A 17514-nucleotide genomic window follows, 5' to 3' on the forward strand; every position below is an offset into this window, starting at 1 on the left:
AGAGGATCTGAGGCTCAAAGGGGTCTTTCCAGTCATCTGCGCACTCACCAAAGGTCAACGAATTGAGACGTGCCATGGTCATCCTCAACTCTGATGGACGAAGGTATGTATGTATGCATGCATGTCGGGGTAAGAATGGTGGTCCCTTATTGGCTGTTGATGGTGACGTAACTAAGGTACGTGTCGAGGTTGCTATGAGGTCAATAACGGGTCTGAAGGATTTAGAACAGCAGTTGTAATAGACATTAGTTTGTAGCAGTACTTGCGCACTCTGCTTGCGCACAAGTAGGCCACTTGTGTGCAATGGCTTTTTGTCTGTCTGTCTGCGAGCGTGTGTGTGTGTGTGTGTGTGTGTGCGTGCGCATGTGTGTCTATGCGCTGGTTTCTTCTGTGTGTGTGCGTGGCGTGCATGTGTGTGTGTGTGTGTGTATGCGCTGGTTTCTGTGTGCGCACGCCCTGCTTTCTCTGTGTGTGTGTGTGTGTGTGTGTGCCTCCCGCATCTAAAAACTGTGTTTTGAGGGAATTCGTTTGCCTCCCGCATCTAAAAACTGTGTTTTGAGGGAATTCGTTTGCCTCCCGCATCTAAAAACTGTGTTTTGAGGGAATTCGTTTGCCTCCCGCATCTAAAAACTGTGTTTTGAGGGAATTCGTTTGCCTCCCGCATCTAAAAACTGTGTTTTGAGGGAATTCGTTTGCCTCCCGCATCTAAAAACTGTGTTTTGAGGGAATTCGTTTGCCTCCCGCATCTAAAAACTGTGTTTTGAGGGAATTCGTTTGCCTCCCGCATCTAAAAACTGTTTTGAGGGAATTCGTTTGCCTCCCGCATCTAAAAACTGTGTTTTGAGGGAATTTGTTTGCCTCCCGCATCTAAAAACTGTGTTTTGAGGGAATTCGTTTGCCTCCCGCATCTAAAAACTGTGTTTTGAGGGAATTCGTTTGCCTCCCGCATCTAACCCATATGGAAAAAAAAGTAGAAGAAACATATATGTTTTCCTGTTGCCTCCAATAGTAAGTATTTACATTTTTTATGTATGTCATTTACATGTATGTCATGTAAAGTGCATACTAGATTTTATATGTGAACTCTTGAAAGTGGCACCTTTCATACAATCCTCATATAAGACAATAAAGTGAATCATGTATGAATCAAGTAAACAACATGTATGTGATCTATGAGGTAAGTACATGGCAAACTGTATTTTCCTTACATGTTCCATACAATGTTTGTAGTTTTAAATTATATGAGATATATCCTTTATATACCATTATATTATGTATTTTATAGTTTGTAACCATTTAATTTACAAGAAAAGTATGCTTCTTTTATATGATTTTTATAACATTGTTATATGTCAGCCAATACATTATACCTTATAGTTATAAAAAAAACATATGTTTTATCTATGACTATATATAAGTTTTTATATGTGAAGTGTATGATAGGTATAAAAAACATATGCGCTATAGACCCCTGGGAGATGGTTGCTGAGATAGAGCACCACACCTACTATACCATCAACTCCCAATTCTTCCCGCATCACTTGCCGCACCCAAGCTGTGCTACTCATACGCTGAGTTGCCAGTGCCCAGGATCGAACCCACAAACTTGTGGTCTTAAGGCGAGAGCTCTACCAACTGAGCTACCCAGACACATCCTGACATATGTGAAGTGTTTGATATGCTCTCTTTATGTTTTTTGTTTTTTTTAGAAGATTCTTATAAGTTACCATAGCAGTATAAAATAAAATGCATTGGGAGGTACATGGGGGGACAATGGTGGTGACACTGGCTGGGGGGGCACTGGTTGGGGGGGGCACTGGGGGCTTGTGTCACACTGCAGGGGGGACACTGGCTGGGGAGGACACTGGGGGGACACTGGCTGGGGAGGACACTGGCTGGGGGGGGGGGCATCACACTGGGGGGACACTGGCTGGGGGGCACTGGGTGGGGGGTGTCACACTGGGGGGACACTGGCTGGGGGGGGGCACTGGGTGGGGGGATCTTAAATAATGTAGGAGTCATAAAATGTAAAAGGGAATACAACTCATTATTTTGTCATCTCATGTTATTTCATTGTAAGATTGTGGGGAGAGGGCGATGCTTTCTGTACCCATGAACTGTATCCTGAAGCACTTGTTGTAGAGTTTTTCAAGGTTGCGCGTCCACTATTGTTTGTGTTCAAGATTTTCTTGTAAAACGTGAATGCAAATAAAGATGGTGTGTGTGTGTGTGTGTGTGTGTGTGTGTGTGTGTGTGTGTGTGTGTGTGTGTGTGTGTGTGTGTGTGTGTGTGTGTGTGTGTGTGTGTGTGTGTGTGTGTGTGTGTGTGTGTGTGCGCGTGTGCGTGTGCGTGTGCGTGTGCGTGTGCGTGCGTGCGCGTGCGCGTGCGTGTGCGTGCGTGCGCGCGCGCGCGCTGGTTTCTCTGTGTGTGTGTTGGTCTCTCGGCAACAGTAATAGTTGTTGACGCCAAAATGGACAAGTTGAAACAAACAGAGAAGTTGGCTACATTCAGACAAGTCAAGTGTGTGTGTGTGTGTGCGCGCGCACATGTGTGTTATTTCAAAGTGTTCCGTCTGTCTGTCCGCCTGCCTGCCTGTCTGTGGTTTCGGATATGGTGGTCTGTGGTTTTGGATAATTGTGGTCCGTGGTTTTGGTTCAACGTGTCAATTAAGTACATTTTAACGTGTGTACATTTTGAATAGTTGTGTACTTAATTTAGTACTTGCAGTAACAGAGTATTTTGTACAATGTCGTATCGATACTTTTGCCTTAACCCATTTTGGACTAAAAAAAGAAAGGCTTCTAAATCCTACATTTCTTCTGAAAAACCGGTGTTTCTATGTGTCAGTGGTCCTCAACCTTTTTCATGTCAAGGACCCCCGGAATGATCTCTATTGGGCCACGGACCCCCCATCTGAAAATATGTAGTTCCAGGGACCCCCCCAGAAACCAACATTTGAGTTAAAAATGTTTGCTCTAAAATAATATATTCAAAGATCTGTGCCACATTTTCACGATTTTTCAAAAATAGCAGACCTACAAGCTCGTAGCGCACCGCTATGAGCTTGTAGATCTGCTATTTTTCAATAGCTAAATTATAACATCTTTATAAAACACGGGGTAAATGGGTTAAAGTAAAACATCTAAAACAAGCGCTGGAGGAAGAGACTCCTCTCTCACCTCGCTTCACCTCCTCCATAGAGCCAGAGCCCAGGACGACGTCAGCACCGCAGCGCGTCTGTGATGTCACAGCGTGACATGACATCACAGCGTGACATCACAGCGTGGTCCGTGACTCCCGCGCTGATCGGCACAGCGGCCGGGGTCAGAGGTCACAGCTGTGTGTTCACGTTGGACGGTGAAACGGAGGAGGGGTCAGAGGTCACAGGCAGCTGTGGTGATGAGAGAGAGAGTCCTCCGGGGTTGGTTGGTTCGCTTGGGGACACGGAGGAGGGACCGCGTCCTGAACGAACCCATCCGGTCCTCTCCGTGCGTAGGTTATCCAGGGTTCAGATGAGGTCGGCGTCGTGATCTCCATATATGGAGATGGCCGTATATATTGGTGGGCGTGACGTGACGTGTCACATATGGGCGTGACCATTATGTAGACCAGATTTGACTGAGAGACTGCAGCCATCGCGCAAATTACAGCTTTTAATTGTTTTAATGAAATGAGTTAATAGCCCAGGCAGACTCTTCACATACTAGAGCATGTCTGATAATGTGTCGGAGCTGAAATCGAGGCCATATATTGCTATGGGCCATGATGGAGTCTGAAAAGGTGGGTTTTCAGAGATTGGGAGTGAGTCTGTAGTTCTGACTGTGATGGGAAGTTCATTCCAGAGTTTTGGAGCCAGAAGGGAGAAGAGTTTATTTTACCTGCTTTTTACTAACACTAACTTTACAGATTGGGTATACGACTAACGTTGTATGTTATGTCATGATGTACGGTGATCAGAGCGGCCCTCACTTCACACGGGCGTGATTTTGTTTTTAAAGTTTATACAATTATTTAGTTGTTTTGTTACTCTGTGTGACTCGATGGAGAACATTCAGTACCAGGTGGATTTACTGCAGGGACTAAACCCGAAGCTGTTTCTGTTGTAGACAGAGAGCAGAACTGTCCTCGGCTCTAAACCGAAGCTGTGCCTGTCTGTGTGGACAGAGAGTTAGTTAGTTAGTTAGTTAGTTGCTAACTCTGTTGTGGACAGAGAGCAGAACTGTCCTCGGCTCTAAACCGAAGCTGTGTCTGTCTGTGTGGACAGAGAGTTAGTTAGTTAGTTAGTTAGTTAGTTGCTAACTCTGTTGTGGACAGAGAGCAGAACTGTCCTCGGCTAACCCCCAGAGAGGCATTCTGTCTGCTCGTAGCAACCAGCACACACTGCTTTATCCTGAAGGAACCCCTGGCAGGGCGAGAGACCATCTGTCTGCACTGTGACACAGAGAGAGAGAGAGAGAGAGAGAGATCATTCATCAATGGGTGAATGTAATGCACAAGCTACGTAAAGGTGTGTGAATGGGTGAACGTAATCTAAGTTAAAGGGACACTTCACCCTTTTTGCAAAAAAATATATGTTAATGATGTTTAGAAGCTTTAGAACACTTTCCTGGGGGTATTTATGTGCGTAATATGTGGTTTTAGATATTTTAGATTGTAGCAGTGAGCCTGTTGTCTCTGATGTCATGGACACTGGGCTCACTTCCTTCCTGGACTACATGTTGTCTCAGTAAGACAGCTCTCCCCCCTATCCACAAGGAGGAGCAGTGCACCAAAAAAATATGGGAATTGTAGTCCAGGAAGGTAGTGAGACCAGTGTCCATGACATCAGAGACAACAGGCTCACTGCTACAATCTAAAATATCTAAAACCACATATTACACACATAAATACCGCCAGGAAAGTGATCTAAACCTTCTAAACGTCATTAACATATATTTTTTTTGCAAAAAGGGTGAAGTGTCCCTTTAAGCGCTTTGGATGAAGGCGCTTTATAATACAAATGCAGCGTTTAACGATCCAAGCTAGCTTCTCTTTCTCTGTTGGGTTCAGGTCAGGCCAGTTGGCTGATGGTCAGTGAATCACTGCAGTAACACCATGAGGTCACGTCGGAGCTCCTTGGATAAAGGGCGCTTTATATAAATGCAATCCGTTTAAACCATTTATTTATTCCATAGTTACTGGTAGTTTGGGGGGGGGGGAGGGGGGGGGGGGGGGCGGTGTTGCCTGGAAAAGGAAACCCAGCATCTCCATTAAGCTTGTCAACTAACAGTACTGAAGCACACAAAGTACTCTTAACCCATTCTGACCTGAGATCAGATTCATACGAGGTTTCCACTGGACACGCACTGGGTCTGATTAATCCATTCTGACCTGAGATCAGATTTTAAAAAATGTCAGTCGTTCTTTGATTTTTCTAAAATAGCAGACCTACAAGCTCGTAGCGCGCCACTCGGTGGCGCGCTACGAGCTTGTAGATCTGCTATTTTTCAATAGCTAAAGCATAACATGATGCTAACACCAAAATGGGTTCCCGGTCAGAATGGGTTAAGATCTCCTGGTTAAATAACCCATTTTGAGCCGGAACCCTCTTTTGGTGTTACACTGTAAATCCCTGTAACATGTGACACGTTTAAACCTAAACACCATGTGTGTAATAATATATAGTGTTTATTAATATTCATACAATACAGTATAGAACACGAGTTCACTCAAACGCCTCACGAGAACACCTAGTGTTTGAATTCTAAACACCTATAATTATAATATGACTGACTTTGATTGTAAAAACTAAACGCGTTCATGTGTTTAAAAAGTGTTACAGGCGATTAAACATGTTCTTCTGTTTATAATCTAAACACTGTGACACGTTTAAAAAGTGTTACAAATTATGTGTTTAAAACAGTTTATAACCTAAACGCTTGGGTTTAGTGTGTAGCATTATGTAATGCTTTATAGCTATTGAAAAAATAGCAGATCTAACAAGCTCGTAGCGCGCCACTCTTCTGCTATGTTTCTTTAAATCGAAGAACGACTGACATAGAAAAACATAGCTTTTTTCTGAAAAACTGTCGGGATGTATAGAAGAACATTTCTAGAATCTGATCTCAGGTCAGAAGGGGATAAATGGCCGTGTTGACGGAGACTCCAGCGTGTGACGTTTTCACCGTTCCTTCTTTGCACCGTGTTATGCTCAACTTGCACCGTCCGTAAATCTGTGTCAATAATTATGGATCATCCATTTATACAATTTTACAATTTAGTCATTTTAGCAGACGCTCTTAATCCAGAGCGATTTACATTAAGCAAGAACAAAAAAAGCATGGGAATATACATCACATAATAAAAAGCATTTATCATGAAACATGAGAACGTAACAGTGGAATATCTATATAATGAAACTGAAATACATATAAACTATACATATATATACTATACTATGCTGTACATATGTACTATGTTGTACATATGTGTAGCATGGAGCCTGTACTGTACATGAAGCTGTTCATACAAAGTTTACCTAACTTTGTCGCTGCAGGGAAAACATGCACAGTAAAATACTGTAATAATAATAATGGTATGCACAATGTACAGTACACTGTCACTGCACAATGTACAGTACACTGTCACTGCACAATGTACAGTACACTGTCACTGCACAATGTACAGTACACTGTCACTGCACAATGTACAGTACACTGTCACTGCGCAAGAAAGCATTGAATACGGATGTGTATATTACAGGAAACTCCCGTTAAACTTTACAACAAACTCTGGTAAATTGTACCACAATCACACCTGTATGTTACCGTATATTAACTGTATGTTACCGTATATTAACTGTATGTTACCGTATATTAACTGTATGTTACTGTATATTAACTGTATATTACCGTACATTAACTGTATGTTACCGTATATTAACTGTATATTAACTGTATGTTACCGTATATTAACTGTATATTAACTGTATATTAACTGTATATTAACTGTATATTACCGTATATTAACTGTATATTACCGTATATTAACTGTATATTAACTGTATATTAACTGTATATTAACTGTATATTAACTGTATGTTACCGTATATTAACTGTATATTAACTGTATATTAACTGTATATTAACTGTATATTAACTGTATGTTACCGTATATTAACTGTATATTACCGTATATTAACTGTATGTTACCGTATATTAACTGTATGTTACCGTATATTAACTGTATATGCTGCTAAACTTGAGGTTTTTACGGGCAAAAATACAGTGCCCATAATTGCCCGTTAAAAAATTTCATGTCGGTAAATCGGAAATAATCCTGATTATTTAATCGTTTTTCACCAGCAAAGAAATATATGAAAAATCATTAACCAGTGTTTTTTTTTCAAGTTTATTTTTCTCTTAGAATATCGTGATCATAAGAAATCTGTACAATTGTCATTATTGCATTCAAATAATACATTCATATAATTGTTATCAACTTGATACAACCTGGTTCTCCATCCCTCAAACTGAGTAGTTTTGTGGGACATTTTAATTAGTAAGCTTAAAGGTCAATATTTACATAATACATATCTTTAATTTTTAATTATTACTTTTGAATGAATGAATGAATAGTTTATTTCGATCTTTCAGAGAGACATTACACATAAGAGCCTAGGCTATAGAGCCTTGTATAGTATAGTTTGTAGCCCCTTCCCTGTGGAATGAATCACCCCTTTCTTTCCCTAAGTAGGGCAGAATCTGTCCAGGCGTTCAAAAAGCTGCTAAAAACCCATTTGTTTCAAAAGCACTTTTGTCTGTAATGTTGTCTATATGGTACTGCATGTTTATATATATATATATATATATATATATTTGTATTATTACTCTGTCATTGTGTTGTCGTTTTATTGTTGATCTATGTGTTGCTCTAGTTTTATTTCATTTTATTTATTGTACAGCACCTTAATAATAATAATAATACAACTTTATTTGTATAGCACCTTTCATGACATGAAATGCAGCTCAAAGTGCTTCACAGAAAAATGGAGAATAAAAGAAAAGCAAGGCAACGACATTAAAAACAAGCAGTAATGCAATGAATACAGTGAGGACATGAATAACAAAAATAAAAAATAAAAGATCAATTAAAAGCAATGTAGAAGTGGGTCTAGAGCTGAGCTTTAAAAATGTCTACCTTGTGACATTTGTTTTGAAAGGCGCTTTATAAATACAATTTACCTTACCTTACCTTACCTTACCTATAGGCTCCTATAGGGCCCTCCTATGGGAGCCTTTAGGAGGGCCCTATTCTGAAAACTGTCAATCAATCAACCAACCCTGGCCCCCGGGGGACAATCTGCTTACTGTAGGCCTTAAAAGTAAACAATACTTTAGTCTTTGTTTTGTCTCCGACACCACTGCAGGGTTCAAGTTGCTTAATTAATTCGTGGAGGGACAGCTGTGTGGCCCAGAAGGTTTCCGCCAGCAACGACCTTAATCAACCCCCTGATAACCCCTTCAGACCTGAAGACGCATAGATCTTGTAGATCTGCTATTCTTTTTTTGAGCTTGTAAATCAGCTATTTTATTTTCTTTTGAAAATCGTGAAATATTTTAGCAAAATCTCTGAATGTATATTCTTTCACGTCAAACTTAAACTCTTTTGCTTCTGGGAGGGTGAGCGGGGGGGGAAGGGGGGGGGGGTAGGTCCCTGAAATAACAGGGATTGGCGGCCAAGTTTGACATGAAATAGTTTGAGAACCCTGCACTGACATGCGTTTTTAATCAGAAAACTGTCAGAATCTTTTTGAAAACATTGTTGTAGAGAATCTGGTCTCTGGGTCTACATGGGCTAAAAGAAAAACCCAACACATGCACTGAGGAAGGGGGGAGGAGACTTCTTTTAGGGGTGGGGGGAGGTCTCTGCATCCCCCCCCCCCCCCCCCCCTTCACCTCTATTTAGGCCAGGGACAGAGTGAGTTGTGGACTTATTAGATTCCGTTGCTCTTCAACAGTAATACAGTGAGGCGTCCAGTCTCTCTTTCTCTCTCTCTTCTCCCTCTGTCCCTCGGTGTCTCTCTCTCTCTCTCTCTCTCTCTGATCCAACATGGCCGCCGCGGTGCACCAGCTCCTCGTGGCGTTCCTGCTCCTCGCCGTCTCCCTGGTCTCGGCCGACGACGACGAAAACGACTGCAAGGAGTCGGTGAAGCCCATGGTCCTAGAGAACACCAGCTTTGTGAGTTTATTATTATTCATATTATTATAATGATGGTTTCCTATAGTCTAGACTGAGACCATGGTCCTAGAGAACACCATCTTTGTGAGTTTATTATTATTCATATTATTATAATGATGGTTCCTATTAGACTGAGACCATGGTCCTAGAGAACACCATCTTTGTGAGTTTATTATTATTCATATTATTATAATGATGGTTTCCTATAGTCTCTAGACTGAGAGAACACCGCAATTCATTTATACACGCTTAATCCAGCCGGGAACCCCTTTTTGGTGTTATAGCATTATGTTATGCTTTAGCTATTGAAAGAATAGCAGACCTACAAGCTCGTATGGCGCGCCACCGAGTGGCGCGCTATACGAGCTTGTAGGTCTGCTGTTTTTGAAAAATCGAAGAACGACTGACATAGAAACATGGCTTTTTCAGAAAACTGTCAGGATGTCAGAAGACATTTTTAGAATCTGATCTCGGGTCAGAATGGAAAACTGTCAGGATGTAGAAGAACATTTTTAGAATCTGATCTCAGGTCAGAATGGAAAACTGTCAGGATGTAGAAGAACATTTTTAGAATCTGATCTCAGGTCAGAATGGGTTAAAGCTGCTATAAGTTTTTTTTTTTTTTGTCAACATTTTAATGACCTTTATTTTCTTTTATATATATATTTATATATTTTGGTATTCAGACAGCCAGCAATGGGTAGAACGCTCCCCCAAAGAATGTATAGTCTCTGTGACACACATCCAGTGCAGGGGTTTTCAACCTTTTTATACTGAAGCACTGAAGTAATTAAGTAAAATATCTTACTTCAGTACTTCAGTATAAAAAGGTTATCTAAAAAGGTCAACCTATCTTCATATAATAAGTCCTCACTACTAATCTTGGAAAAATGGCGCAATTTGTTTCTACTCGATCGGTGTCTCATAGGAGGGCTGTGGGCAGTTCAGAAACCGTCTTCCAGTGACATCATCGATGGGGAATACAAGCTAATAGAAACTGCAGGCTTTCTAGACCTGAAAAGTTGCAATGCGAAAATGGAAGCCATCGTTCTCACGATAATGAAAATCTAAAGATTTTTGTAAAAGAATCGTGTTTAAAAAATAATCTGCCTAATGATGATGTCACTGGAAGACGGTTTCTAAACTGCCCAAAGCCCTCCTATGAGACACAGACTGAGTTATATGAAGATAGGTTGAAAAGTGGTGAAGTGGTCCTTTAACCCAGGAGGAAAATGTAATTTATTCTTTAAATTGTTTTGTTTTTGTTCACCATTCCTAAGACAATTTTTCTGCTGCTCTGATGCACAACTGATTGATATATAAATATATATATATATATATATATATATATATATATATATATATATATATATATTTGGTCTATTTTGGTATATATTTAGAACAGATTATGAATTTGGTAGATTAAACATTGTGATCTAATTACATTTTACAACAGGAATTCATCATAAAGGAAGCAAAAAGGGAAAAGATACATATACAGTGAGGGGAAGGGGGGGGCGGTGGGGGGGATTCAGATTTTACAGAGGCCAGTTTCGAATTGCAGCCATCCGTAGGTGCCCTTTGAGAGCGGGTTTGAAGGAGTCAAGGGATTCACATGTCTTAATGACTGTTGGTAGGGCGTTCCACATTTTGGTGGCATAGGAGCGAAAATAATTTAGTCCCTTGTTTGTGCCGAATCTGGGTTGTACATGGTTTGTTGCACTCCCTCTGGTGTTGTGGGTGTGGACTTTGTTTAAATTAAGGAAGTATTTAGACATCTTAGTGGTGTATCGAATCTTGTGTTCCCTGTGGGTCATTCATCGGGGTGTGTTTAGCTCCTGGGTCTCATCCTGTGTTTTGGGGTGTGTTTAGCTCCTGGGTCTCATCCTGTGTTTTGGGGTGTGTTTAGCTCCTGGGTCTCATCCTGTGTTTCGGGGTGTGTTTAGCTCCTGGGTCTCATCCTGTGTTTTGGGGTGTGTTTAGCTCCTGGGTCTCATCCTGTGTTTTGGGGTGTGTTTAGCTCCTGGGTCTCATCCTGTGTTTCGGGGTGTGTTTAGCTCCTGGGTCTCATCCTGTGTTTTGGGGTGTGTTTAGCTCCTGGGTCTCATCCTGTGTTTTGGGGTGTGTTTAGCTCCTGGGTCTCATCCTGTGTTTCGGGGTGTGTTTAGCTCCTGGGTCTCATCCTGTGTTTTGGGGTGTGTTTCGGGGTGTGTTTAGCTCCTGGGTCTCATCCTGTGTTTCGGGGTGTGTTTAGCTCCTGGGTCTCATCCTGTGTTTTGGGGTGTGTTTAGCTCCTGGGTCTCATCCTGTGTTTCGGGGTGTGTTTAGCTCCTGGGTCGCTGGGTGTTCCACGTGGGAGCCTCTGATGACGACGACAGCCTGAAGCATCTCAGGAAGGTGAAGAACTCCTGGATCCACCTGACAGAGACGAGCGACAGCGGAACGCTCAACCTGCGCTGGGGAGAGAAAGTGTGAGTTGAACTACACTACCCAGAACACCCTGCTGCATGTTTCACTACACTACCCAGAACACCCTGCTGCATGTTCCACTACACTACCCAGAACACCCTGCTGCATGTTTCACTACACTACCCAGAACACCCTGCTGCATGTTCCACTACACTACCCAGAACACCCTGCTGCATGTTCACTACACTACCCAGAACACCCTGCTGCATGTTCACTACATTACCCAGAACACCCTGCTGCATGTTCACTACACTACCCAGAACACCCTGCTGCATGTTCACTACACTACCCAGAACACCCTGCTGCATGTTCACTACACTACCCAGAACACCCTGCTGCATGTTCCACTACACTACCCAGAACACCCTGCTGCATGTTCACTACACTACCCAGAACACCCTGCTGCATGTTCACTACATTACCCAGAACACCCTGCTGCATGTTCACTACACTACCCAGAACACCCTGCTGCATGTTCACTACACTACCCAGAACACCCTGCTGCATGTTCACTACACTACCCAGAACACCCTGCTGCATGTTCACTACATTACCCAGAACACCCTGCTGCATGTTCACTACATTACCCAGAACACCCTGCTGCATGTTCACTACATTACCCAGAACACCCTGCTGCATGTTCACTACACTACCCAGAACACCCTGCTGCTGGGGAGAGTCTGTGTGAGTTAAACTACCCTACCCAGAACACCCTGCTGCATGTTCACTACACTACCCAGAACACCCTGCTGCTGGGGAGAGTCTGTGTGAGTTAAACTACACTACCCAGAACACCCTGCTGCATGTTCACTACACTACCCAGAACACCCTGCTGCTGGGGAGAGTCTGTGTGAGTTAAACTACACTACCCAGAACACCCTGCTGCATGTTCACTACACTACCCAGAACACCCTGCTGCTGGGGAGAGTCTGTGTGAGTTAAACTACACTACCCAGAACACCCTGCTGCTGGGGAGAGTCCGTGTGAGTTAAACTACACTACCCAGAACACCCTGCTGCATCATTGCATGTTCACTACATTACCCATAACATGCATAATAATAGAGATGGCACCCGGAGGAAACCCTGAGGAGAAATGGACATAGTGGCCGAATTTGGTATTGCAGCGCTGGCCCCAAACACATGACCGCGCTGGTCCGTTTGACTAACATTGTGCACGTTCACGATGAACGCTGTTTCACACGTGAACGCGTGCAATGATAGTCAACAGCAGCGCGTTCATGTGTTTGGGGTAAATCCATCCCAGAATGGGGACCCCCTGGAAGGGAACCGCTGATGTATCAATCTCTCTCTCTCTCTCTCTCTCTCTCTCTCTCTCTCTCTCTCTCTCTGTCTCTCTGTCTCTCTTCTCTCTCTCTCTCTCTCTCTCTCTCTCTCTCTCAGCAATGGGAAGTGCATGCACGGAAACGCCAACTCCACCTACCTGGACCTCTCCCCAAACGGCACCTGTAAGTATTACAACAAATAACCGTAATGTGTAGCGTAACTGTGAACATTTACAGTAAATAACCGTAATGGAGCGTAACTGTGAACATTTACAGTAAATAACCGTAATGTATAGTGTAACTGTGAACATTTACAGTAAATAACCGTAATGTGTAGCGTAACTGTGAACATGTACAGTAAATAACCGTAATGTAGCGTATAACTGTGAACATTTACAGTAAATAACCGTAATGTATAGTGTAACTGTGAACATTTACAGTAAATAACCGTAATGTAGCGTAACTGTGAACATTTACAGTAAATAACCGTAATGTAGCGTATAACTGTGAACATTTACAGTAAATAACCGTAATGTATAGTGTAACTGTGAACATTTACAGTAAATAACCGTAATGTAGCGTAACTGTGAACATTTACAGTAAATAACCGTAATGTAGCGTAACTGTGAACATTTACAACAAATAACCGTAATGTATAGTGTAACTGAACATTTACAGTAAATAACCGTAATGTATAGTGTAACTGTGAACATTTACAGTAAATAACCGTAATGTAGCGTATAACTGTGAACATTTACAGTAAATAACCGTAATGTATAGTGTAACTGAACATTTACAGTAAATAACCGTAATGTATAGTGTAACTGTGAACATTTACAGTAAATAACCGTAATGTATAGTGTAACTGTGAACATTTACAGTAAATAACCGTAATATAGCTGTAACTGTAACGGTGTGTGAATGGGTGAATGTAATGCACTGTATGTAAAACGCCTTGGATAAAGGCGCTGTATGAATGTGCCATTTGCCATTTAAAACAGTGGGTGAAATGAGTCTTTGTGCGTACTGTAGTTACCATCGTACAGTTTTTTTTTTTACCACAAACTGTACAAGTAAAGGGTTTCCCTTCCACCCTGTTGTTTATGCATGTGCTTTTTTTTAGCCAGATAGATATTTACAAGCATTGGCTTTGTCTGTGAAAAACCACAGCACTGACGAAGGTCTGAGGACCCAAACGTTTGCTTTTTAATCGCACCATGAGCACAGAGCACCATGAGCACAGCATGATAAAATAAAATAAAATATATTTTTTCAAGTCTCAGTCTAAGGAGTTTTACTTCTTTTTCTATACGGTGAGCGAGTCTTTTCCTGTCAAAGTTTCACAAGCATTGGCTACAAAACTGTACCCCCACTAGGCCTTTATTGTTTGACTTTTATTCATTCATTAATTATTATTTCTTTGTGGTTTTCGCCTTTTATTTTAAGGGTCAGACAGTAGGCTGACAGGAAATGGGGTGACATGCATTAACCCATTCTGAACGGGAATCCATTTTGGTGTTATAGCATCATATTATGCTTTAGCTATTGAAAAATAGCAGATCTACAAGCTCTTAGCGCGCCACCGAGTGGCGCGCTACGAGCTTGTAGGTCTGACATTTTTGAAAAATCGAAGAAAGACTGACATTTTTAGAATCTGATCTCAGGTCAGAATGGGTTCATCAGACCAGTGTGTGTCCAGCGGAAACCTCGTCGTATGAATCTGATCTCAGGTCAGAATGGGTTAAAGGCCGTCGGGATCGGGAGTCGAACCCGCGGCCACACTGCCAGACTGGATTATACCAGCCAAGGTGCCTGGACCGCTGAGCCACGGCCCAGGCCATTGTATGCATTAATTCAGTTATGAACTTTGACCACTAATTATCTATATTTCATTGATCTATTTAGTTATAAACTTTGACCACTAATTATCAATATTTTCTCTACTATATAATGTGCCACGTCTCTGTGAGTATGAGTGTGCGTGTGTGTACGTGTGTGTGTGTGTGTGTGTACGTGTGTGTGTGTGTGTACGTGTGTGTGTGTGTGTGTGTGTGTGTACGTGTGTGTGTGTGTGTGTGTACGTGTGTGTGTGTGTGTGTGTGTGTGTACGTGTGTGTACGTTTGTAACCCACCGACTTCACATTCGACACACGTGCTCCACACCCCCGCAGGGAGGGCAGTGCCCGGTATCGAGTCGGACGGTCGGACCCACGGTTCTCCAGAACCACCACAAAAGGCTCTGCTCAGGCTCTGCCAGTGGGTGGGCATAATGAGGCCAATTAACTCCTTTCACCTGTGCAAATGTCCAGCCTCTGCCTCAGCGTTCCCAAGGAGGCTGCTGCAGGCCGACTGGCTGCACGTACAGGTCTAGGTTAGTTATATAAACTTTGACCACTAATTATCTCGTTTTATTTAGTTATAAACTTCGACCACTACACCACCATCAACAACGGGACGTACTACGAACTGGGGCCAGACGCTTACACCTGGCTGGACAACGCCTCAGACAACTCCACCCATCACAAAGACATCATCGCTTTCAGTGAGTATAAGCTCCACCCACCACTATGACATCACGAACTCCACCCACCACAATGACATCATAAGCTCCACCCATCACAAAGACATCGCTTTCAGTGAGTATAAGCTCCACCCACCACTATGACATCACGAACTCCACCCATCACAAAGACATCATCGCTTTCAGTGAGTATAAGCTCCACCCACCACTATGACACCATAAGCTCCACCCACCACTATGACACCATAAGCTCCACCCATCACAAAGACATCATCGCTTTCAGTGAGTATAAGCTCCACCCACCACTATGACATCACGAACTCCACCCACCACAATGACACCATAGGCTCCACCCACCACGATGACACCATAAGCTCCACCCACCACAATGACATCACAAACTCCACCCACCACAATGACACCATAAGCTCCACCCACCACTATGACACCATAAGCTCCACCCACCACAATGACACCATAAGCTCCACCCACCACAATGACACCATAAGCTCCACCCACCACAATGACACCATAAGCTCCACCCACCACAATGACACCATAAGCTCCACCCACCACAATGACACCATAAGCTCCACCCACCACAATGACACCATAAGCTCCACCAAACCATGATGACACCATAAGCTCCACCCACCACAATGACACCATAAGCTCCACCCAACCATGATGACACCATAAGCTCCACCCACCACTATGACATCATGAACTCCACCCACCACAATGACACCATAAGCTCCACCCACCACTATGACATCATGAACTCCACCCACCACTATGACATCATGAACTCCACCCACCACAATGACATCATAAGCTCCACCCACCACAGTGACATCAGCGAGTATACACATAAAGATTATGTGATGGAAAAAAAGTACTCAAACACAAAATGATGTGTGTCTGTCTGTCTGTCTGTCTGTGTCTCTCTCTCTCTATCTGTGTCTCTATGTCTCTCTCTCAGCGAGGGATGGTAAACTGGACGATGTTCATCTAGAGATCTTTAAGAAGCAGGTCGCGTGTCTCGACTTCCACTCTGTGCTGCACTTCGGAGACAACATGGGTACGCGTTGGTCCATCGATCCATCGATTGATTTATCGATTGACTGACTTATTGATTGATTGATTTATTTATTGACTGACCCACCTCTTCAACATTGCCTTCCCCAGCTAACCCTTTTTTAGCTTCTAGTGTTTATTTATTTTTTCTAATAAAGTTAGACCCCCCCCATTGTAAAGGGTCTTTGGGTATACTCATAAAAGCGCTATATATAAGTTTGAGATATTATTATTATTATTATTGATTGATTGATCAATTATATACTTTATCAGTCATTAAAATAAAAACGGGATACGTTGAACAAAAATGACAATTTCTCGTTTGTCTTCAGATCTGTGTCCCTCCGACGAGAAGGAGAGCGTCTCTCAGTGAGAACGACGACAACCAACGAACACCGACGGAACGGCCATCGTCGACTTGACTCCTCCTCCTCCTCCTCTGCCGCTTCTTAACCGCTAGCTAGCTAGCTCGCTCGCCAAACGCTAGCTCGCCATGAACCGCTAGCTAGCTCGCCAACCGCTAGCTATACGATCACTGTCCTCCACACACCGTAACCCCCGCTATGTTCCGCTAGAGCGCACGCCGCACCCGCCTCTATAGCTATCAGCGCCTGTTATGTCTCTAGTCGGCTTTAACGCGATCCACCATGAATACATAATGCATTGAAAACCACACAGTCTGACTGCAGCAGCGCCACCACCAGGCCACCGTAACGCTCGCGTCACGCACAGCGTATATATATATATATATAAATATATATAAATATATACAATATGTCAACCCTGTAAAGATGTGTTCTTATAGTTGCATGCTGGTGGTGCCCTGTTTGAATAGCAGATCTGCAAGCCCGCAGCGGTGTCACGAACGTGACCCGCCGTGAGCTTGCAGATCTGCGATTTTGCCGAGCTCGAGGCACACACCGACCAGTCTGAGAGACTTCAG

General features: G+C 42.9%; 1 protein-coding gene across 1 annotated transcript; it reads left to right on the forward strand.

Moving 5' to 3' along the window:
• Nucleotides 1-9090: 9090 nt before the first annotated feature.
• Nucleotides 9091-17273, forward strand: LOC308330361 (uncharacterized protein; the record flags this gene model as incomplete). The annotated part of the gene is made up of 6 exons (XM_080785207.1): nt 9091-9219; nt 11548-11690; nt 13092-13156; nt 15390-15515; nt 16477-16575; nt 16904-17273. 6 exons carry the CDS (start codon nt 9091-9093, stop codon nt 16942-16944), a joined length of 603 nt encoding a protein of 200 aa, XP_080641333.1. The 3' UTR covers nt 16945-17273.
• Nucleotides 17274-17514: the final 241 nt, after the last annotated feature.

The sequence above is a fragment of the Protomyctophum bolini genome (assembly GCF_963924005.1).
Source record: "Protomyctophum bolini genome assembly, chromosome: 16".
Taxonomy (NCBI): Eukaryota; Metazoa; Chordata; class Actinopteri; order Myctophiformes; family Myctophidae; genus Protomyctophum; species Protomyctophum bolini.